The sequence below is a fragment of the Papaver somniferum genome, chromosome 8 (assembly GCF_003573695.1).
Source record: "Papaver somniferum cultivar HN1 chromosome 8, ASM357369v1, whole genome shotgun sequence".
Classification (NCBI taxonomy): domain Eukaryota; kingdom Viridiplantae; phylum Streptophyta; class Magnoliopsida; order Ranunculales; family Papaveraceae; genus Papaver; species Papaver somniferum.
Genome location: NC_039365.1, coordinates 4,186,969 through 4,212,668, shown reverse-complemented (window position 1 = coordinate 4,212,668; position 25,700 = coordinate 4,186,969). Strand labels below are relative to the sequence as shown.

At 34.9% G+C, this 25,700-nt stretch overlaps 1 protein-coding gene and 2 long non-coding RNA genes across 4 annotated transcripts; all 3 read left to right on the top strand.

Annotated features, from left to right (window-relative positions):
* The first annotated feature begins 3,015 nt into the window (after positions 1 to 3,015).
* On the top strand, positions 3,016 to 3,468 carry LOC113304955 (egg cell-secreted protein 1.4-like). The gene has a single exon (XM_026554075.1). It carries the CDS (start codon positions 3,016 to 3,018, stop codon positions 3,466 to 3,468), a length of 453 nt encoding a protein of 150 aa, XP_026409860.1.
* Positions 3,469 to 9,836: 6,368 nt separating this feature from the next.
* Positions 9,837 to 13,169, top strand: LOC113301484. Of its 2 annotated transcripts, none has more exons than XR_003336346.1 (5): positions 9,837 to 10,541; positions 10,639 to 10,895; positions 11,995 to 12,063; positions 12,380 to 12,450; positions 12,768 to 13,169. It is a non-coding gene; the product is annotated as an uncharacterized LOC113301484 (long non-coding RNA). The 2 variants fall into 2 exon arrangements; XR_003336345.1 differs by having other exon boundaries at positions 10,639 to 10,900.
* A 1,322-nt stretch (positions 13,170 to 14,491) lies between these two features.
* Positions 14,492 to 15,388, top strand: LOC113304066. Its single transcript, XR_003338025.1, has 2 exons — positions 14,492 to 14,591; positions 14,673 to 15,388. It is a non-coding gene; the product is annotated as an uncharacterized LOC113304066 (long non-coding RNA).
* The last annotated feature ends 10,312 nt before the right edge of the window (positions 15,389 to 25,700 follow it).

Sequence of the window (25,700 nt, the reverse complement as noted above, 5' to 3'; positions counted from 1 at the left end):
AAGAATCGAAAACCCACCCTTTTTTGTTTCTTTTGATCACATAAATAGGTTGGATTTGACCAAATTAGGATTTTTAAAATAGTTTCAGAATTACATATGGTTGGGAAATATTAGTTTTCCAAGCCGTAAATCAATTATATGGTTGGGAAATATTGGTTTTCCAAGACGTAAATCAATTATACGGTTGGGAAAATATAAACTCCCAAACGTATTTGAACCTGGGTTTGCTACGGTTTGAAGTTCCAACCGTATATGGTAGTTACAATTGAGAAAATATGAACTCCCAAACGTATTTAACCTGTTTTTTTTTTACGGTTGGGACGGTACTTACAGTTGGAAAAATTGGAGACTCCCAACTGTATGTTAAATTTTTTTAAAAAATGATTTTAAACCCTAATTATAAATTAGTCTAACTTAATTAATAATCATATTTAATTTAGTTAACCTAATTATTAGCACTAATTAATAGAGAATATTACCATTAACAAAATTAATATGTCAAAGGATTTTGTTGATTACTATTTCATGACTCTGTATTTTGTCATCTTGTGAGCCATATAAACCAAAAGTTTGGACCCATATAATAGGATTCTTTAAAAACCAAATTTTGTAACCTATGTAACATTATTCAACCTGGCTAGTTTGTGGCCTATTGTGATTATTTGGGGCCTAAAGTTACAGGTTAAAAAAGATTATTAAGAGATGAAACTACCAATTTACCATCTTTCAAATATTAATACTACTAACTTATCCCCATCAAATCCTAACCATAAAACTAAAAACTAAAATCAAAATCATAAAAAAAAAATCAAAATCAAATTCATTTTCATCTCTACGTCAACTGATTCTTCTTATCTTCTTCTCAACCCAATCCTCTAAATTAGGTTTTAGTAACATGCAATCGCTCAAAAATTTAAAATTTAGAAATCAAATTTTCCGCGTTTACCAGAATCGGTTAATGTTGATGTACGAGTGAACCGATTGCTTATAGAAACGGTTCATATTCATGCCCACAAAGACCAAATGCCCTGCATGTGTTTTCTGGTTCGAGAAATTTCAAGAATCGGTCAGTGTTAATGTCCACATAGCCCGACTCAATTATGACAGGGATAACCGTTTTTTTTTGTAACTAGTTTTTGTTAGAATCAGATTACATGTGTGTCCACAAAATCTGATTGTGTACCCTTCGAATTCATAACTGCTTAGACCATAACCGGATTACATTAACACTTATAAAAACCGATTGTTGATGTATAATGCTAGAATCGGATTTTATATGTATATCGAATAAACCGATTGTTGTAAGAAAAAAGCCCGATTTTTCTGTATCTTTTTTTCTGTTAAAATCGGATTACATGAGCATATTTATAAACTGATTCGTGCTGTGCAATGTCATTAATCGGTTTTCATGTGTGTATCGTGTAAACCGATTCTTATACCTGAATTGACAATGATTATTAGTATGATTTTGCACAGTTTCAAAACTGAATATGATTTTATACTCGATCTCAAAATGAGTATGAAATTTATACGCGAACTAAAATCGATTATGAAATCGTACTCATTTTCAGATCGAGTATGATTTAAATTATGTTTGACTTTTTTTCTTCCAATAATCAGTTTTTTGTGTACATGTGTAAAAACCGATTCTGGGTTTTTTGTGAATTGAAAAAAACAACCCAAAATCGGTCTATGAAAGCATGAACATATACCGATTTTGCTTTGATTTTTTCAAAAAAATAAAAAATAATCATGTTTTCATGATGAATCAAGATTAGTTGATTCCTAATTTAATTTCACTAAACATCAACTAATCACCCGATTAACACTAATTAATCAGGAAAAAAATTAGCCATTATATAAAATAGTTGGATAAAGGTTTACAATTTTTACCTTTTAATGACCTCTTTTTATCATGTAGCTGTAGCCCCCAAACTAGCCAGGTTATTCAAATGTTTGATTCGATGTTATAAATGATAAAGCAATTGGGTTACTTTATTTTTGGAAAATGAGACAATTCGTAAAATTTCAGTACCCCAGATGTTTATTCTTGCGTAAATAGGGCCGATCCAACCTGTAAACCCCTTACTATAAGACCCAAATTCTTTCCTATGGAGAGACCGGCAAGAACCTCTGTTCTAAGAACATAATCTCATACTACAAACTTAATCATTTCAAACCACTGTGAACTAAATTTTTTTAGTCAAACTCAGCTAACATTTGATAATTCCATCTCAATTAATAAATTGGATTCAATTTCCTCTACCATTTCATTCCCAATCTGATTACTCTTAATTCTTCAAATAACCAATAATTTCTTTAAGAATAACTTTAAGCATAAAAATAACATAAGAACTACTCACAAAAACCTTTTTACTCTTACTTCCATAACTGCGGATTAAAGGGATTTATAAAGGAGTCATCTTCTTGTTAGGTTGATAGTCGAGTTTTAATTAGTTACAGAAAATTGGCGTGACAAACCAAAAATTTCGTACGGTTGATATGTGACTTGGAGGCTTTTCTTATGATCTGTTCAATTGAAATGGGTTTTCTCTGTTGTTTGATTTATAGTTTTGTTGCTTTGTTCTTCTTGCATACGGGCATTCAAAAAAAAGAAGAAGAAGAGATTGCACTGCGTTGCTAAAACAAACTGTCGCTACTGGAACGCACTCTCCTAATAAAAGAAGAAGAAGAGATTTCATCTTCGGATTCAATTAGCACAGTCTCAGCTAATTAATGACGATGGTGAATCCTCACTTATAATTTCACCCAATATTTCCAACTTCAACTTCCGTAACCCTGAATAAATAACCCGCCCATCTATATTCATGATCTCATTATCTCGTTATTAACAAATTCATTCCCAATTTAATTCCATGCATGGAACGCACTCTCCTAAACTACACCTCTAAAATCTATTAACAGGACAAAACTCGCTCGTTCCTTCATCACCATCTCTCCCTATTCCCTCTTTATCTTAAGAACTCTCTCTGTGGGTAACTACATAGGAATACCATGGCGCCTGCTTATTTAACAACTGCTTCAAAGTTGATATTCATCACAATGCTGGTTGTGATAACTCTGAGCACAATGGATTCCAACACAATTGGTACAACCGGTGTACTAGCAAGACCTTTGTCGCATGTTCAGACTGCGTCCCCCATATCCTTAGCTGCTCGATTGCAGTCAAATGGGTCATATTCTGAATGTTGGGACTCGTTAACGGAGCTTCAAGCCTGTACCGGAGAGGTTATATTGTTCTTCCTCAATGGTGAAGCACATTTAGGTAGGAACTGTTGCCGAGCAATTCATATAATCCAGCACAACTGTTGGCCTGCTATGCTTGGGTCATTGGGGTTCACTCAAGAGGAAGGTGAGATACTTCGAGGATATTGCGATGCCACTGCCAATGTTTTACCTCCACCATCCCCTATAGTGCTTCTCGTGAAGGATGATATGAAGCCCTGATTAATTAATTAAATCACTGTCTTACTTACTAGTACTATTTGCTCTATATTGTGTAGCGTCTGGATGCTGCAACTGTTGCATTATAATAAATTTGATTTATTTTTGAACTTTTACCAGTAATCCTACGTTTTGGTGAGAATGGAATATGGTTCCTCAAGGAAAATTCGTGTGCATTACTTTATCGGGATATTTTTCCTCTCTGGAGTCTGGAATTATTCAGTTCAAATCATTCTTTTTGCATTGCTAATTTATTTTGCTGTCCCTTGTAGCTTCACTGGTGCCATGAATTTATCCACTAACCAACCAAATGGTACGCATGTTGCGTACGTAGGTAAAATGTCTCAATCATTATAATGAAAATCCCAATCATTATAATGAAACTCCCAAAGTTTGTACATTATCCGATGTTGGAACTGCACAAAATCGTTGACTGCGTACCCTGCCAGCTGACTCTGGCACCAATGAAGCTACTGGATAAATTCATTGGTACTTATGTCATGCGTACGTATGTAACGTAGGTAGTCCGTATAGTCTGTCCCAATCGTTATAAGGAACATGCTAGACTCCCACCACGGATCCGAACCTGCAACGACTAGGTAGAGAAATCAAAAGATTTTCTTATTATGAAAAATTTGGTTACAAAATCTGTATTTTCTAAAAACATATTTGCTAGCATTAACTCAAAATAATATCTTTCCTAACTATTATATTTCCTAACCATATAAACAATATATACATAAATATACAATATCTCCTAATACTCCCCCTCAAGTTGGAGCATGGAGATCGCGAATGCCCAACTTGCGAAGAAGTAGCTCAAACTGAGGACGATCCAGGGCTTTGCTGAAAATATCTGCAAGATGAGCGGTTGTGCGAACATGAGAAGTAATAATGGTGCCAGACTGAATTCGATCTCGTACATAATGACAATCAATCTCAATACGTTTTGTGCGTTCATGAAAAACAGGATTAGCAACAATATGAAGTGCGGATTGACTGTCACAGTAAAGACGCATAGGCTGAGAGTGAAACACACCTAGAGATTTCAATAATTCCTTTAGCCACGTGAGTTCACTACAAGTATGAGCCGTAGAACGGTACTCGGCTTCAGCAGAAGAACGAGATACTGTGTGTTGCTTCTTTGTCTTCCAAGATATAGGTGAGCCTCCCAAAAAAAATAAAATAACCAGTAAGCGGACGACGACTAAGTGGGCAGGAGGCCCAATCAGAATCACAATAAGCAGTAAGTTGGAGAGCACTATCCTTGCGTAAAACAATCCCTTGACCCGGATGGCCCTTTAGATAACGAAGAGCTTGAAGAGAAGCTTCCCAATGAGATACCCGAGGAAACTGCATAAATTGAGCCAACACATGCACCGAGTAACACAATTCAGGACGTGTAATGGTCAAATAAATCAAACGTCCAATAAGTCGACGATACTGAGATGAGTCAGAATAGAGAGGTCCATCATCTAGAGCTAGACGATGATGTTGATCAATGGGTGAAGAAGCTGGTTTGGCTCCATGAAGTCCAGTCTCAGACAAAATATCCAAGGTGTATTTCCGTTGAGATAAAAACAGACCATCAGCTCCTCGAGACATTTCAATAATAAGAAAATACTTGAGATTGCACAAATATTTCAACGACTTAAATATGCTTTAAAAGTAGTAATAGCAGCGGAATTATTTCCAGAAATAATCAAATCATCCACATAGACAAGTACATTAATGGAGTTCTCACCTCGTCGTAGGGTAAATAGAGAGTAATCAGCATAAGACTGTACAAATCCAAAAGCCTTAAGAGCACCTGCAAGCTTAGCAAACCAATTACGAGGAGCTTGACGAAGACCATACAAAGATTTATGGAGTTGACACACTTTACCAGGATATTTAGTCGAATATCCTGGAGGAAGTTGCATTTATACTTCCTCATCAAGATCCCCATGTAGAAAAGCATTATGAACATCCATTTGATGTAACTCCCAATCACGAGAAACTGCGACTGCTAAAATTTTTTTAATAAAAACCATTTTAGCTACGGGAACAAATTTTTCATGATAGTCCACCCAACTTGTCTGTTACCAAGAACAACCAAGCGAGCCTTGTACCGCTCGACACTACCATCATAATTATATTTAATTTTGTAAACCCATTTACAACCAATAGCTTTCTTCCCTGGCGGCAGATCAGTAGTAGATAACGTGTCATTCTTATCAAGAGCACCAATTTCCTTAGACATAGCCACGCGCCAAACCGGAAGATGAACAACTTCTGCATAACTCGTAGGTTCTTTAAGAGTAGTTATCGCCGCTAAAAATGAGTATGATTAGTAAAAAAATTTGCACAAAACACATAATTAGTTATGGGATAAAGCGTACCTGAGGACGTTGAAGAGTGAGAAATGGAGGAGCCAGGGTCTATGGCTTTGACAATTTTACATATATAATCTTTTAACTGGGTATTAGGAACCCGAGACCGAACACTTCTTCGAACTGTTTTATCAGAAATGTCACTGATAGCAGCCTGTCTGTCGGAAGGCAATAAAACTTCATCAGAAATATTGTCAGGTATGTGTGCACTGTCAGGCACTAAACCTGTATCAGAAGACCCCCCTTCCAGTGAAGTTACTCCATCAGGTGAGTTAAAAACATCACCGTCTGACTCCGTCGGTGAAGGTACAACACATGGGATAGTATCATAATGTTCTGCACAACATCATAAGTGACCCTCCTTGTCACGTTTTGTGAAGGTATAGCAGTGACCCTTGGACTTCCATTAGAAGCAACCCCAGCTGTCATGTTTTGAGAAGGTATAGTAGTGACACTTGAACTTCCGTTAGAAGTGACCCTACCTATCACATTTTGAGAAGGTGTAGCAGGGACGCTTGTAATTCTTTCACCCGTGACCTGTTCAATGTTAACAGTGTCTGAAATATTAACACTATCAGACGACAGTAAATATGCCTGTATTGCTATCGCCTGAACCTGCTTACACGGTCTTGTACAGTCTCTCGGAGCTAATATCCCTGCATTTCTGCCACGTTATGTACTGGCTGGTACCCATCAGAATTTTCCGTTCTTGCACTTTCTGCAGAAATCACCGACCAATCTTCCAACCTATTATTATCATTAACAGAGGAAACAACCGTGTAAGGAAAATTGTTTTCAAAGAAGATTACATCAGGGGATACAAAAAATTGTTCTGTTTCCAAATCAAACAACTGCCAACCTTTTTTTCCAAATGGATAACCAACAAAGATACATCTCCGACTTCGTGGATTAAACTTATTACGATCACGAGGCACAATACTTTCATAGCACAAACATCCAAATACCCGAATAAGATTATAAATAAGAGGCTTCTTATGTAACAATTCATATGAAGTTCTCCCATTGAGCAACGGAGTTGGCATGCGATTAATAATATAAACAGCTCTTAAGATACATTCACCCCAAAATCGAAGAAGTAAATTGGCTTGAAATCGTAAGGCACGTGCCACATTCAATATATGACGATGTTTGCGTTCAACTCGCCCATTTTGTTGTGGTGTATCCATACATGAAGTTTGAAATTCTATACCCTGTTTACTAAAAAAAGGAATTAATGGAAGAAATTTCGTACCATTATCATTGCGCACCTTCTTAACCTGTCAATCAAATTGTGTCTTATCCATAGCACAAAAATTCTGAAAATTTTGCACCACCTCAGTTTTATGTACCACCAAATAAACCCAAACACAGCGAGAATAATCATCGACAATGGTAAGATTTAATGTGCACCACAAGAAGATGGAGTACGATAAGGTCCCCACAGATCACAATGAACTAAATCGAACAAGTCATCAGCTTTATTCTCACTAACAGTGAAGAGTGATCCGAGTTTGTTTAGCCTTAAAGCAAATATCACACGGTTCATTAAGAAATTTCAGACAATCAACTTTATTCATATCCGGAAGTAAAGAAACAACCTTGTTAGATGCATCACCTAAACGTTTAAGCCACAAACAATAATCTTCTCCAATAGATACTCGATTTGCTGTAATGGGCGTTCCAGTGTGGTAGATATAGACCCCGTATTGTTCCTCACCCACTCCAATCACCGTCCTCGTAGTGCAGTCCTGTATCACACATAACTTATCAGTCAAAGTGACAATACACCTCAAATCTTTAATTAAACATGTTAAAGAAATCAAATTACAGTGGAGATCAGGAACGAATAAAACAGGGAATAATTTCATATCGTTTTCAAACACCACGGTGCCTTCGCATGGAGCATGAGAGTACGTTCCTTTCAGAAGCTTTACAGAAGAAAAACCTATTTTATGAGCCTTAAGCAAAAACTCTTTACTTCCTGCCATATGTCGTGAAGCCCCTGTATCAAGTATCCATTACCAGAAGTCTTCCCATTCGAATCATTATTAGAAGTTTTCACAATTTGCATAATGGTTTCCCGGGGTATCAATAAGAATATCAGCAAGACCCAGTCGATCTTGTGACGATACAAATCCTTCACCGGAATTAGTGGTTGTGATCGCTAAATTAGCTATAACAGCGATGATATCAATCTTCAACACAAATTTCTGATTTTAAAATTAAAAATTAAAAAATTATGTCTTTCCTGGCTCAGATGCCATGAAACGACAAGGTAGGGAACTCCGAAGATTTTCTTATTTTGAAAAACTTGGTTACAAAATCTGTATTCCCTTAGGCTAAATAGGAAGATGACTAAAAACATATTTACTATCATTAACTCAAAATAATATCTTTCCTAACTATTATATTTCTTAACCATATAAACAATATATACAATATCTCCTAATTGAACCGAATCAGGGACAATCCACTCTCCTCCGATTGGTTTTCTTTTTTCCCACTGGGGATTCATGCGTACTCGTGTACGCGATATTCAGCTAGTCCTTTGAAAATCCTTTGAAAAAGAAAATCTTCTGTTTGCCGCCTTGGTCCCCTGTGCGAAGCAATGGACACCAATGCAAGGCAGAGGTTTGCTTTCTATTGCTAAATTGAATTTCACATGGTGTGTCTGTGTTGCAGCTGGGGCCTCTACATTCATATCATAGCTGATTGGTTTTTAATTTTGATTTATTATTTTAGAAAAAAACTGAGAGCTGTGGAAGGTGATATGAACACTTTCAAGGGATTGAGAAATCTAGCATAATGTAAAGGAGCTTGCACCTTAGTTGCAACCTTTCTCTAGGATAGAATCATATGAAATGTGTAATTAAAAAAAAAAAGAAAATCTCACATGGAACGTGTGAATATTTTCAGGGTGGTTGGAACATATTATTCCAATACGAAAACATTTTGAATTTCTAAATATAATATTCTTTATATAAAAACAGAGTTTTTTCGAGCGACGTGGTTAATTGGAGCTTCTGGTTGATTCTGTCCCCACCGAATTTTTAAAAAGGAAGTTTATTTGACGTGTACCATAAGGAAAAGTGTAAAAAGATTCCACGGATTTTTTTTTGGAAACAAATATTTTGTTGCCAATAGAAGTTTATCTCAAAAAATAAAATATTAACAAAAATAATTAAGTCATGAATTCACGATTTCACCCAAAAACTAAATTAATCATGCATCAATCACGAAAATAATCACGCAATCAATCGCATCATCGATTATAACATTAATAAATTAAAAAAAAATTATGAAAAATATATCCAATGTCCTGTTACAATTCTTCGAATTTCTCTTTTCCTAATTACAATTTCGTTCTATCAATTAAAATCAGTTATTCCCGATGACACTTCCGATAATGAGAAACTTAAAAAAATGATTAAATTGATTGTAGATACTAACCTTTCGATCAGAGAATGTGTCTCTCTTGCAAATAACTTTATTGTTAATCCTGTTTGACAACAAAAAAATTGCGCAATCCTTATAATTTGAAACAAAATAATAGGAACAAATATTGATTAGCATATAATTAATCGAGCAAACAAACAAAAGAAATAACGGACTAAGCTCGTACAAAACAATCATAAAAAAATGAGCAATATTGTTGAATTAGTTAACGTCATTTACACGTTACTTTTTTTAATTTTGTTTATACCATAAATAAAACAAAATAGATGTAAAATAAATTAAAAAAAGAAAGATTAAATAAGGTGAATTGTTAATTTTTTTATGTCTTGATATGCCCTGGATTGTATACTAATATGTTTCCAACCACTGATTATGATGATATGGATATAATATATATGTCCAAAATTTAATGATATTTAACGATTTTATTCCTTAAATTAAATATTGTTTTACCTATTTTGAGGTTTTGTTTTCCTGGAAATTTCATGCTCATGCTATCTATATAAAGTGCTCTACAAGGTTGGGATCACGTGGTGAGTTTTTTTCCGCTAAGGTTTTTGCTTCTTGCTTTTTTATTATTCATTTTTTATTATTGTTAATAATAATAATGAATATCGGATCTTTTTGATGATGTTTGGATTTTGATTTGCAGATGTTGGTTATGATTCTCTTTGCTTTAGTGGCGATAAATCAGCATTCAATGATGTCGTCTAAAGATGAGATGATGAGTTTGATATTTTGTTTCTTAGAATCTGTGTTTTGAGCATTTTTAGTTTTCCATGGGAAAAAGAATTTCGGGCGAATAATATGTGTATCTGAAACCAGATCAACTTTCTGTTTATTCTTACACTGGCAATCCAAATTCTTGCTTTTTCTAAATTTTAGGTTCATCATTTACTGCCTTCTGCAGTAGCATGACTTACTTTGTTTTTCTTTTCCCAATTCTTAATTTTTTTGTTTGTTTCCTGCATTTGTTGCCTTCAACAGTAGCATGACTTATTATATTTTTCTTTTCCCAATTCATAATTATTTTTTTTGTTTCCTCATTGATGCATGATGCAGTTTCTTTTCAACCAGATTATGGTAAGAAATTTGCGAATATCAATCGATATTATTTCCAAGATTTAGTTTTTTCTTTCTTCAGAAGATAAATATGGCTACCATAAATTGATATTATTCCAATAAATCGTCTTCTATATATGGAATTTCCGGGCTTGGTCGAATTCTATATAAAGCACTCGGACAAAGGTAAACTCTTATCATATACGCTATTGTTTTTTTCTTCTCCTATAATTTTATTGTTTTTTGGTTTTTTATTTTGAAAATTGATTTTTTTTTTTTGCAGATGATGGTGATATATCCTCGCAGCGAAGGATGAAGCGATGAACTTTTATCTTTCATAGTTCACAGTTTTTCCTTGAACATCTTCTATTATGCAACCGTAGTTTTTTTTTTATTATTTTATTCCTTTTATTGTTTAGTATTTTTGTTCCTTTTAATTTATATTTGGTTTTGTTTTGCAGTTGATCGTAGTCGTTCCTCATAGTCAATATTGAGACAATAAAATTAAATATGGACGTTTACTTTCGTACGAGCGTATAGGTGAGGTAATGAGCATCTTTTTCTATGGTTATCTTTGTTTCATATATTTATTGCTACCGTTCCTATGATTTTTTCCCTTTTATGGTTTTGCGCCTATGATTTTGTCCCTGCTGCTTCACTTTTGTGATATGTGATCGAAGCAATTCAAGGATGAATGAGATGCAAAATGATGAATGAGTTTCAATACTCCCTCCGTTTCAAAAAGATAGTCCGGTTTGACTTTGTCAAAATATTAAGGAGACCTCAATACTTTACTTGACTAACCTTAACTATTTACTTAATTTTTTAATAAAAATGCAAGTATAAAAAACTTCCTAAAATTGTTAAGAGGATTGTAAATAGGAAATAAAAAAGGAAAATCAAAAGATATCGAATATATGGAGAATAAACTCCTTAGGGAATTTAATTCTTAGAGCCATATATATTGTCTTTTAAAAGGAATGAAGGATATATTTGTTTCCTTAATTGTACAAATTTCTTTAATATTTTAGATTAGATCTCATTAATATGGATTTATGAATATAAAAAATTAAAGGATATAATAGAGAGTTCATTGAAAAAATATGCCTATAAACAGAAGCTTGACACAATTTTGAAACCGACGGAAATAGAATAGAGGACGGTCTTTTTGAAACAGAGGGAGTATTATTATTCATTCCATAAAAAAAAGATTCTCATTCTTAAATGTGTAGAAAATGCTCAATATATCTCAATTGTGTAGAAAAGCAAACACAAAAAATAAAATAAAAAATATTAATTATATTCCTGGACGTGAAAATAGATATTTAACATTTTTTGTACAAAATATATTTTTTGGATCGTTAAATAAGGGATTAATTAGACAAAATATTGCAACAAATAACATAGTTATCGGAAAATATTCTGCTATCCAAAAATATACTAAAAACTATAAGAAATTTATTATATTATTTCCAAAACTAAGTTAATGAATTTTGTAGGCTTTGCTCTATATAAAGCACTCAAGAATAGGACAAGATATTATTTGCACGTCGATTTTTCTTCTACGATATTGTTCGAGTTTTTTTTTTTTTATCATTATTTGTTGTTCAATGATTTGCGTTTGTTTTTTGTTTTCCAGGTACGTTCAAAAGTGTTTCATGGGAAACTCGAAAGTGTTTATGGGAATCCTGATCAATTTCCGCAAGAGGTAAAGGATTTGGTATATCTCTTTGGAATCTTTGAATCTTCTTATATGCAAGTTGATTAAATATTGTGATACCCAATATAAGTTGATTCTGAAATTTGGCACCGTGGGTGATAACACAAGCTCTTTTCTGTTTGCAAGTTTGACTTTGCACCTTAAAATTGGACAAAATATTACACATTGCTTTTTTGTTCTTCGGTATTGATCGTAGTTTTTTTTTGTTTTGCAAGTACGCTCAAAAGCTTTTCATCTACGGTATTGGTCGTGTTTTTTGTTTTTCTTATTGTTGGTTGATTACTAATATGCATTTGTTTTGTAGGTATGCTCAAGCTTTTCATGGGAAGCTCGAAAGTACTTATGGGAATCCTGATAAATTTCCGCAAGGATTTGGTATATCTCTTTTGAATCTTTGAATCTACTTAATTATATGCAATCGATATTGCAACTTAAAATCGCAAATACATTCTTGCAAGAAATGCTAACTGTACTTCATAAAGGGAATAATCGCTTAGCTAGCTTAGATTAAGCTGTCACATATGCCATCACACTATTTTTTTTAGGTTTTATGATCATATGAGAAACGTAATCAATTTGAATATTTTTAAATCAATAATATATGTCAAGAAAATTGTTGTATATGAGACCATTATAAATTTGCGGTAACATGAATGAATGTTGTTAACTAAAAATTTCTTTGTTATTTGTAGGATTATCTGTGTTTTCTTGGTTTAGGAGCAGGAGATTGTCAAGAAGGTTTTTAAGATCAAGAAACAGAAGGAGAATGTTGGAAATAGATAGATTTGTGAAAACTTTTTTAGGTTATATTAGATGAAGGAACCTTTGACTTTCAAGTAGATAACAAATGCGTGTTTTCATGTTGTTGGTTTGGTTCGACTAAATCGTTTCTTTTGCGTAAAGGTTAATTTAGGTTCTTTGTGTTTATGAAGACCCTAAATTTGTATGGGGTCGCATCCAAGGGTTCGACAAAGGGGTCTAATAAGTGATATGGCGTAGGAGTTCATCACGGTTACATTATAGGTTGAGTTTCTTTGGTTTTTCTTAGGATTTAGTCAGTTCACTAATATAAACTCTTTCATGTTTGTCGACTGCATTATAAGTTCTTGGCTTATCTGCATTCGTGTCAAATATCAATAGTTGTAAGGGTTGCACTCGAATCCCAATCGATTTGAATACGAAATATTATAGGTGATATGCCATATATAACAATGGTGCAGACTTAATATTATCGAAAATGATTGGTGTACCGTAGAGGAAATCCCACGGCTGCACCATGTGAGAGAGCAAAAAAAAGGGCCCCACCTTTGGCCCCACCCCCTGCAAATCCCTCCTAGGGATGCCCTAACAACCCTTGGATTTGTTTGCGGTGCAGATCGTGGTACACACCTTCGATGTGTATCATCACTCTAATATTATATTGTCCAAGCGTCTTATCCCTAAAAAAGAGCTATAATGTCCCCATACATACCTGATACTTCTCTTCCTCGAAGCCTCGAAAACAAAACTTACTTCTCCTGCTTACTCCAACAAATCTTAGTCCTCCTCCGCCTGCCCAACGGGACATCCGTATTAACCGTAAGTCGTGCAAGGAAAGTGACAAACAGGCTGATGGATATGCAGCTGATTAGATTTTTTATACTTCAGCATCCAATGGAGTTTTGGGTTTGTAAAAAACTGATTCCAGGTACTTTAATAATAAAAAGTCTCTATAACGAAATGTTTCTTTGACATGCAAAAGGGCCTTACGCATCGGTGTGGTTAGCGACGTCAATAATTGTTCAAACTAGAGTGATTCCAAACTACAAGAACCTACTTTAGGAATAACATTTTTGCATACACCACATCCAACAGATAAGATAAAATTGAGTTACAAGTTAAGGATAACTCAGAGTTACGAATTAGTGGGTGGTTCCCTATTGATATTGTGGGTTCTTACAATAATCTGTATGTTGATATCCTACCCAGAGTCGCGTCTTTTCGTTAAAATTTTTTAGGATGTTAAAGAGAATTTAAAGATAGTGTTGGTGCTAGGACTGATTACTACATACGATTCCTAACACATATTTCCAATTGTATTAAGAGATATGTTACCTGAAATATATTAGATGGTGGGAAAGTTTCCAATCAAGACTATTATTGGGGTATGCACAAGCTTCAACAAGATATCAACCTGAAATTGCAACTCACAGTACCTTGGAACAACCCTAAAAAGTTTATAAATAATTGCGAAAATTGTGCCAGAAAACAAACTAAAATTTTCATTTAGTTAGCGACATCAAACGAATGTACGTTTGCAATACACATATTTACGATTCCGATGCATGCTTTGGTATTCTTGAGTTTCATGGGAACAAAATTTTATTTTTTGTTAATGCAATAATTGATGCAGGAAATCAGTTAAACAAGTTAGGCTGTTGGAGCCGATAACTCCGTTACAAGCAAGACTAAATCGTTTGCGACGTAGGGTGTGATATTAGAGAGGAAAAATAAGAGATCACGTGGAATACATTTCGGTGAGATGTATGTACATATATGTGTGTATTATTGTTCAACTTGCATGAGATATTAAATTACTGTTTTAAATGCATTTTTAGTGTCCGAAGGAGGAATACAGTTATAGGAGTAGTTCCGAGATCGCCAAGGATGGATCCATAAGAAGCAAGGGTAAATCGTAGCATGAATAGAGATGCAATCATGTGAAGAGATACCAAAGATTTGATTTGGGTACAGGTTGAGTTTGTCTGTGATTCCTAAATTAAATACACAAAACTTATATCTCAACGATGCCACGATGAAGCGTCAGGCACGCGTGAGTATCATGCTTTTAGATTGCAAGGATAGTCAAGGGACGAACACTTATCAGGGATAGTCATTTGTCCTTGAAATATGTAGTTGATGCAGAAGGGAATATTCATTTGGGAGCTGATTAGAGAACAAATTTACGCAAGATTTCCAACAAAGTTCATTTGGGGCAATAACCTGACACAATGGAGTAAAAGAAAACAAAAAAATGGATGATAAGAAGAAAAAAAACGAAATGAATTTGGTAGACTCAGTTGTTCAGGAACTTGAATCCTCGGTGTGCTAGATGCATCTAGCTTATCAAAAAAAAAAAAAAAAAACTGTACAATGCTCATCATACTGCATGCAGTAGAAAGGTATTTTCGTATGCTGAACATTTTCGAAGGACCGCGTAGCCCTCTGCAAGACTTATAGAGAAGCACGTATTGTACTTGGATTATTCCACTGTGACAGTGACATCAAATATTAAAAATGCGTCGGTTTGGATTACAAATGATTAACCATATAATGAACTGCATTTAACATATAAGATGCCTGGATAATGTTGTTTTTCTATGGTGTATATAACTTTGGTGACTAAGATACTCGGATAATGTTGTTTTTAAAGGAAATGTGAGCACCCAACTTTATGATGGAACTTGAACCAAAATTCCAAACTAAAAATTGAAAAAGATCAGATATTGTTTTATAAATTGCATGTATAAGTTTCAACCTATGAGACCGTTGTACGAAAGACATGAACTAGATACAGTCATAAAACAAGCTTATCAAAAAACTGGCCTTGGTTTGGTTAATCAACTCCCTCTCCCCCACTAAGGAACAATAATTCCCCGCTCCACTATTGCTTGGCGTATACTATATGTCTGAGATTTTTGAACGCAGATACATTTTTAGTCGAAAAGACGGTGATGATTTGGAGAGACTCTGTAATCCGTTTTAGTGGAAATCTTCAGGGCAGGGCCGTCTTAGGGGAAAGAAGAACTAGGCGGTCGCCTAGTGCCCCAAATTTTAAGGGGTCAAGATAAAAAAAATATTCTTCTAATAGTAGTTAATGTGTAACATATAATGAGTAAAGTGTTTTGTATCACTTATTTGCATTACAGATAATTTGTAACACTTATAGTCGTTAGCAAATGGTTTGTAACAGCTACAAAAGTTATTTAAAATCTTAGCTTTTGAAAACAACAACCAGTTTGGGAGGTAGTTTATGCCAAAATTTCGGCTTAGAACCCAAAATCTAACCAAAAGAGATGAAATTTTTGTTACGTCCATAGCCTAATTCATGTTATCGCGTTAAACATACAAAATCTATTTTCCTATAATCTAAAATTTTAACTCTTACAATGATTTGGTAACCCATAAAAAACCCCAAATTTCAAGTTCGCATACGGCACCCTAGACGAGTAAGACGGCCTTGCGCCAGGGAAGTAATTATAGTTTCTACATAAGTCAAAGTACATGAACAAATGAAAGTGTTTCCGGTTCAACACGATTTGCTCCATCAAAAATACAAGTGGGTTACAACATTGTGTAAGTATGTTTTCTGAATTAATTAATAACTTATGTGGATCCTTGAATGTTTGTAATTTCTATTTTGCATTTCTTATGTCTTTTATTAACTGTCTTATTTGACTAAGTCAAGTTATTAAAGAGACCGGTGAGAATCTCGTGACCAACCATATTAAATGTTATATTATTACTGATAAAAAGAAATGTATCAGGTAATTTTATTATTCTTGGGGATGTTTATTAGAGTCTTATAGCCATAAATATTTTTATTTAGAAAATCTAGCCGCAAATATTTTTATTTAGAAAGGGAATGGAGATAGATAAAAAGCTTTATAAAGAATTTGATAGTTAATATTTTTATTTATTTAAAAAGGAATGAAAGTTGATAAGAAACATCTTAAATATATTTGTTTATTTATATATTGAGATACAATTTAAAATTTAGGATTAAGTTTATATTAAAAATGATTAGTTTAATGAGAAAATATGTCTATAAAAAGAACGGATAGATAAAAGGACAGACCAAAACAGAATAGAAGACAGATAAATTAAAAAAGACAGAGAGAGTATTTTATTATGATTTTTCTATGTTATTTTAGTTCTAATTATTCTTTATTTAGTGATTAATTTTCATTTAAAGTACAAAACTAGTCCTAAAACACCAAGGTAAACAAACTTGTGGTATAAAAACTCCACCCATATGTTGAGAGTTATAAGAACTCCATTTTCCCCAAAAGTGATATAAAAACCCCAAATTCAATATAATAATCTAAATTAGATCTTTTCAAAATCTGAAAATCCCAGTCGTACCCTTTTATTATCGTTCTTCCTTCGCGATATGTATTCATTTCCCTTTATGAAACGATTACCATTCTAGATCTTCTATCACTCCGCCACCTCCTCCTCCTCCTCCCCCGCCATCAGCATCAGTATCAACACCTCATCCTAGTATTCCGTCACCACCACTAAACCCACTGATGTGTCCCGATCCACCACCTCAACAACTTCTCTTCCTTCTCCTACACCATTACCAAACCCACTGCTATGTTTTGATTCTCCACCAAATTTGAAATACAAATACCAATTCAATTAAGATTAGGTATTTATGTTTTGTGCTAAACCGATTTGTATTAATGATGAAGGCGGTGGTGGTGCTCCAAATTATAGAATTTTACTGAAATACCTCCTCCTTCTCTGATCTAAACTTCAATTCCTGAACACCTCCAAAAATCACTGTAGAAAAAGTTGAATCGCAATGATGATACATCATCATATCATCATATATTGTTTAATTTGAAGAAATTTCACCTCATCCTCAACTAGTACAAGAGGTGCGTTTCATTTTAGGGTCTATTTTGTATCTAATTTCGAATTAGAACGTAATTTCTAAAGAATTTATTGAATTTGGTTTTAATTTGTGAATCACAGCTTTCAAGGATACTTGTCAATATAAGTGAATTGAGAAGATTAACATCACAATGAATACCTGATGGTACTGGAAATTGGCCTAATGTATGGAAGGTAATCATTTTTCTTGTTAATTTGTAGTTTGAAAAATGAAGTGAATTTAAATTAGGTTTTTATAGGTAAATAAAAATGAATTTTTATACAAGGAGAAATGTTTTGTTGTAAATGTTATTGGAGATAGGTTGGGTTATAGATGAAAGGACAACTGCATCATTGGCATGGTCAGATGAGGTTCACAGTATGACAAGTCAAATTATTGTCTACTTGCAGTCTATACTCTGTAAATTTTAGATTGTCACTGTTGATTTGTTCATCGGTATGTGAATCTAGTTGTTGATAATGTAAATGCTGATGCTGGTAATGGGTGGAGGAGGGAGGGGTGCAACTGTATGTTTATTTGGTACTACATTATAAGTGATACAAAATAAAGATGTTAGTCATGTGCGTGTAGATATTATAGTCATACGAAGGTGTATTTTTGCTTATTTGAGTTTGATAAAATAGTGCAATCGAAAATTTTATTGATACGAATTTTATTGTATATGTACAGATGATTTGATGTTTGGGTTACTACAGGCAATGCGTGTATCATTACTGAGCAGTGAGAGGTCTGATTCTTGGTTACTTTTGACATCCAATGACTCATCAAAGTAAGAGTTATTTGCTTAACTTCAATCTAGTTTATGAATACACCAAATCTGTTTGTGTAGAGTTTGAACTAGCCTATTGTAAGACCAGATGTGAAGGTATTTCCAATATTATGGACTTGTTATTTTAATCTTTTTAACTTATCTAGTGTGTGGATATTATTATCAATCATAATATATAGTCGTGCTGAACTCGTGATGCTAAGTATTACTAACAGGCAGGGTTTTTTCATGTCCAAGACATTTATCTGTGATAGCTGAGTAGATTTTAAGCTTGTTTGGTATTGTTATCAAGATACATAAATGTCGTGACAATTATTAGCAAATCTAATGTTTATATATTGTTCTCTAGCAAATGCACTAAGCAAATTATAATGCACAAATAAAATTATTAGAGAATACAAATGCTTGAGAAATATTCATCTCTATGAAATCAATTATTACGGAGGTGGAAGTATTTGGTGGTGGCAGGTGGTGTTTTGAGTATTTGTAAGATGGTTCATGTGATAGTTGTTGGTCTAATCATACGTGTTAGTTGCATAAAGGGGTTACATCCACTGATTAGGGATTAAGAACAATTAGGTTCCATGCTTCTTTCTTCCTTAGCTTGTAGGGGTGTTAAATTGTAATCTCATTAGAAAATGCAAGTGTTTACCAACTACTTAAGTTGAATTTTGCTTATTTTTGTGTAGAAACCAATTTTGAGCTGAAACTAGTTTTGGTTTCATAAATCTATGGTGAAACCAATTTCGGTTTCATCTAAATTTGGTGAAACTGATTTTGGTTTCATCTAGTTTTGTTTTATTTTTTTGAACTTTTATTGGTGAAACCAACGTTGTTGGTGATAAATAATTTTCTATTGAAACAAGTATTTGTTTCATCTGAATTCGATCAATATTTTTTGTTGTATTTCTTATAAAGGATATTGACTTGTTAACTTCATGTGTTTTTTTGTTTATCACCAGCATATAGCGACAGCTAAAGGAAGCGAAATTTGTGTTGTTCTTTTATTACTAGATAATGGAGCTGATCCAAATAGCAGAGGTACATTTAAGCTTAGATAACTTATATACTTATTTTACTGATTCGAGTTGTTTTAACTTTTATCAGTTTTTGCAAATATTAGTTCTTCCTTTTGCTTGTTTAATTTCCTCTTGTCCTTAAAGGCAATTATATGTCGTCGCATAAAATTTTATTTGTTTGTCAATTCATTTCCTGCAAACGAGAAGCTATCCACTCTGAGTTGTTGAGTTATGATGATAACTATACGAAATAAGTCAACATTTTTATTTTATTTTGGAAGAAACCATTGTTGTTGGTTCCAATACTCGAGTGTTTTAACTTGCATTTGAACAAGTTTTGGTTCCAAGCTAGGACAAGATGAAAATGTGTTCAGAAAGTGTTGGAAAAGGAAAATTAAAACACCAAGTGAGCTTCAATGATGAGATGTATCTAATAGTGTTCTGATACTTGGTATGTAACATGTTTATGAAATATTGTTCACTCGCTCCATGTCGTTTCTTGTTACTTTTAGTTTACAGAACTTTCAATTTGTTTTCTTGTACCTTGTTGGAATTCTCTTTACGTGCATAAATATAGTTTCAAGTGTGCAAGACCTGCTAGGGATTCAAGAGTACTGCCCTAGTTCAACCAGCTTTCATCGATTATGAAACACTCAAGAGTACATTTTTGATGAAACCAATTTCAGTTTCATCTAAATTTGGTGAAACCGATTTTGGTTTCATTTAATGCCTTAATTTTTATGAACTTTTTCGGTGAAACCAACGTTATTGGTGATAAGAAACAAGTATTGGTTTCATCTGCATTTGATCAATATTTTTTGAGTTTTTATTGACGAAACTAAACATAGATGAAACCAGAAACTAAACATAGATGAAACCAAAAGCAGTTTTTTGGTGAAACCAGTTTTAGTTTCATCAAATATTTTTTTAGTGATATAGAGATGGATTGTTTTTTATGAAACCAAACAGTTTTTTGATGAAACCAGTTTTGGTTTCATCAATTTTTTTTTAGTGATACAGAAATGGATTATTTTTCTAATGAAACCAAACAGTTTTTTTTTTATGAAACCAGTTTTAGTTTCATCAATTTTTAGTTACGAATGTGATGGTATTGGTGGTTATGGTGCTTCTAGGGGAGGTAATGGCGGTGGTGGTGTTGTTGACATCGGTGTTGGTTGGCGTTGGTGGCGGCTAGTGGCGGTTGGATTTGTTGGAGGCGGAGGTGGTGGTGGTTTTATGAATATTTGGTGGTTTGTGGGTGGTGGCGGTGGTATGTGTGCTGGTTGGTGGTGGTGGCAACGACGGTGGTGGTCGGCGGTGCTGGTTGGTGGTGGTGGTCGGCGGTGTTGGGTGTTGGTTGGTGTTGGTGGGCGGTGGTTGCGACGGTGGTGGTGGTCGGCGACAGTGGTGGCGACGGCGGTGGGCGAAGGCGGTGCGCGACGGCGGCGGTGGTGGAGGTGGTGGAGGCGGTGGTCAGTGGCGGCGGAGGTGGCGGTGGTTGGCGATGGTGGTCGATGGCGGTGGCGGCGAGCAGCGGTGGTCGGCGGTGGTCAGTGGTGGTTGTGTTGGTGGTGGTTTTTTGTTGGTGGTGGTGATAATATAATAAAATTTAAAGGTGGGGTTGATTTTTGTTTTTGTTGGAGTGATTTAAATACAAGAAGGGTAATATAGACAGTTTATGTTAAATGGGGTTTTTGTGAACAATTTTTGGTGGAGTTTTTGTGCATGGATAGTGACACCTTTGGGGTTATAAGTCGCGGCCCGTTTAAAGTATTTTTATTTTTATGCAAAGAAAGAAAACCAGAAAAAGTTATTAAGTTTTCGAAAAAATTACTACATCTATTTAACCTCAATGATATACCAAAAATATTGAAGGGAATCATCGAAACTGGGGAGCTTATAAAATATCAAATGGCCAAACGAGAATCTTTTGAGCAGATTATCATGTATCACGATCTTTATGACGCTTTTGCTGATGAAGTACATGCACATAATGATTGAATGGACCAGAAAATGTAAAAATAAAATACATTAAAAAGCAAAAAAAAGGAAAGCATAAACTCCAGAAATTAAAAAAATATCAAAACTAGAAAAGTCTGAAAGGCATAACTTTTTAATTTGTTTTCTTTTATTACATTGCGTTTTTATTACTTTATTGGATGTTTTATTAATTTTCAGGATCATAAGCTTATTGAATTTTAAAACATCATAAGCCAGACACCGACCCGTGCATAGCACGAGTGACCAACTAGTATTATTAACAAGCACATGAAGCAGTTAGAGAATGTGTGCAATCCTATTGAGCTATCCTGAATAAGAGGCACCAGCAGAGTGGCGGTGGTGTTAAAATCAAAATATGAGGAAGTCGAGTAATGTAGTAGTTAGGCGTATATCTTTTGTTAATCAGCTGGTGGTCCATTTGTTGCGTATGTAACAATAAAACACTCAACAAAGATGTTAGAAAGATGTTAGAATAAAAAGATTAATTTCTGGAAGGTAAATAAACACTCAATTGGACTGCAAACAGAGGACAGAGTCACGTGTTCAACACGTTGTCCTTAACACGATATTTGACCGGTACGCCTCAAGAATGAGTGATGCCTATACCCTGTGGTCAAGTTCGTATCCAGGATAAAACTGCCCGTTGCAAGCACTGTTAGCACTACAGTACTTTCCCACTCTTACGACCTCAATAGTGATTGCGCACGGAATGAAAAATAAAGGACCACACAGGGGGAGAATACGAAAAGAAGAGGATAGTAGCTCTTCTGGACACGAAACAAAATGAGAGAAAGTGATCGCGTTATATAGGGGAGAATAGAGAGAGGTCTCATAAACGCGCATTAAAACGATTTCAATTAATTCAGATTTTTTCCAACCGTTTTAAACGTTCATGCATCACTTAATATCGATTTGAAACGTTCATGCGTCATTATGTTTGATATAAAACGTTCATGCAAATTTAAGTTTGATATAAAAACGTTCATGCAAATTTAAGTTTGATATAAGACGTTCATGCAAATTAATGTTCATGCATAAACATAATGTTGCCCAAAGAATTATTTTGTTTCAAATAATAATTCGATAATTCAAAATAATTTTTTGCCAAAAAATATAAGTCTTGACCCACACCACACCCGAACCCGAGCCCGGCCCGGCCCGCCCGCCCGCACGACGGCGGCGGCGTGCGTGCTTCGATGCGAAGCACCGCGCGTGTGTGAAAATGTGTGATTGCACCAACTAGCCCATTGCCTAAGTCCTCTCCCTCGCACAAAAGTGCTAATGACCCAAGGGCCACTCTAATATCAAAAAATTCAATACTTATGGAGAGGTATCATCTTTAATTTTCCTTATGTGGGACTAAAGGTTCATTCACAGATAGTGAAAATGAGCTAGTGTCCTTAGTGACCAATAGATCCTAAGTTCCAATCCCACCAAGACCAAAAAAGCAAACTATTGTATAAATTCATTTTCTCTAACAATCCCCCACATGAATGAAATACCGATAAAAAATCAGAAAACGGAAAGCGAGAAATACCACTTAGGAAAGAGGTGTCCATGAGGTCTTGAACCTTTGCTTAGTGAGAAATTGCCGGAACTACTTGATGGAAAGTGAACGCGATGTCTTGAACTACCATCGTTTGGTGTAATCCGCGATAATAACCACATGTGATATCTCTCTAGGTGTTGTCGAGTTCGTGCCGTTGTGTCCTTTTTGGCCCTGGACATATCCCGTTTCTCCGAATGCTCTAGAGAATCAGCTCTTTTCTCATAGGAAGCGACCTACTTCCACCTTCAGATAAGTGAGTTCTATCAAGAGTGTTTACTGCTACACCCCACTTCAATCTAAAATTGAAACTATAGAACTCATTAAGACTTAATAGAAAGTCATCCTCACATGCAGTCACACAATCACGCCTACACCATAGGGAAGGGGCAGAGAATGAATTCTCTGATAGTGTTTACCTTGACCCTCCACAACTTAGTTTCTCATTCGAAACCTTGATCTTGGGATCTCCAGTCAGCAAGGTTGAGTATCCTTCATGGAAAGTTTATTTAATGAGCCTAAGCCCCATCCCCTTAGATGCATTACTAAATATCTCCTTGGACAAACCTTTCGTCAAAGGGTCCGCGATATTCTCCTTGGACTTAACCCAATCAATGGAAATAACGCCTTTTGAGATTAGTTGTTTTAGGGTATCGTGTCTTCTCTTTATATGTATAGACATCCCATTATAGTAGTTGTTTTTAGCTTTAGCTATGGCAGCTTAATTATCACAATGTATAGATATAGCCGGCACAGTCCTATGCCAGAGAGGAATGTCTTCTAAAAAGAATCTTAGCCAAGCGGCTTCCTCTCCTGCTTTATCTAGCGCAATAAACTCAGATTTCATAGTGGATCGAGCTATGCAGGTCTGTTTGGAACTCTTCCATGAAACATCCCCACATGCTAGAGTGAAAACATATCCACTCGTAGACTTAGACTCCTCTGAGTCTGATATCCAGTTTGCATCACAAAATCCCTCAAGGACGGCAGGATACCTTTCATAATTCAAACAAAAGGTCAACGTGTATTTCAAATACCTCAACACTCTAAAAAGTGCATCCCAGTATTCCTGCCCTGGATTGCAAGTATACCTACTTAACCTACTCATAGCATAAGCAATGTCTGGCCTAGTACAGTTCATCAAATACATCAGACTTCCTATAACTCGTGAGTATTCAAGTTGTGATACTCCATTACCTCTGTTCTTTTTGAGTTTACAACAAGGATCATACGGAGTATAAGCAGGTTTACAATCAAAATGATTGAATTTTCTAAGCACAGATTCAACATAGTGAGATTGACTAAGACTATAACCGTTATAATTTCTCCTAATTTTCATCCCTAAGATTACATCTGCAGGGCCTAAGTCTTTGATGTCAAAGTTCACATTCAACATGTTCTTAGTGGAATTAATTACATCCATGTTTGTACCAAGTATAAGCATATCATCAACATACAAGCATACAATCACACAGGCATCATTTACAAGCTTAGTATATACACACTTGTCAGATTCATTGATTCTAAAACCACTAGAAAACATTACATGATCAAATTTTTCATGCCATTGTTTAGGTGCTTGTTTCAATCCATACAAAGATTTTTTCAGTTTACAAACTTTGTTTTCACAACCTTTCACTACAAAGCCCTCAGGTTGTTCCATGTAAATTTCTTCATCTAATTCACCATGTAAAAAGCTGTCTTTACATCCATTTGATGTATTTCTAGGTTATGAACCGCGGCTATAGCAATTAACATCCTAATGGAAGTAATTCTCGTAACGGGTGAGTAAGTATCAAAGAAATCTACACCTTCCTTTTGTTTGTAGCCTTTGACTACTAACCTAGCCTTGTATTTTTGAATAGTTCCATCTATGTTACGTTTCCTCCTGAAGATCCATTTACATCCTATGGCCTTACACCCTGGAGGTAAATCTACTATCTCCCATGTATCATTTTCTTTGATGGATTCCATTTCACTAATAGAAGACTCTTTCCACCACGGAGCTTCAGAAGAAGTCATGGCTTCTCTATAAGTCTGAGGATCAGACTCTGCTAGTGTTATGAAGTCAGGTCCAAAAGAGGTTTTGGTTCTAGCCCTTTTACTCCTCCTAAGATCAAATTCTACTTCATCTTCCTCTAAAGGTAAAGTCTGACTGGTTGAAGGAACATCTAGGGGATCAACATCTCTTACGAGAGTCAGATTTTAAAGGAAAAACATTTTAAAAAAACATCATCCCTAGACTCCATAATAGTATTTACACCAATTTCAGAAACATCAGAATTCACAACCATAAATCTATATGCAGGTGTATGCTCAGGATACCCTATGAAGACACAGTCAACAGTTTTGGATCCTATCTTGGTTGCTTTAGGTTTAGGGATCTGAACCTTAGCCAAACACCCCCACACTTTAAAGTATGCTAAAGAAGGTTGTCTACCTTTCCACATTCGTATGGAGTTTTATCTGATCCTTTAAAAGGTACTTGTTCAGGATATAGCATGAGAGGACAGCTTCCCCCCACAAGTTCGAAGGTAATCCTGAACTAATTAACATGGCATTCATCATCTCCTTAAGGGTGCGGTTCTTACGTTCAGCTACTCCATTCGACTGAGGTGAATAAGGAGG

What these genes read in the sequence shown, in the direction of transcription:
- LOC113304955 (XM_026554075.1), top strand. Translation starts at nt 3,016, where the DNA reads ATGGCGCCTGCTTATTTAACAACTGCTTCAAAGTTGATATTCATCACA.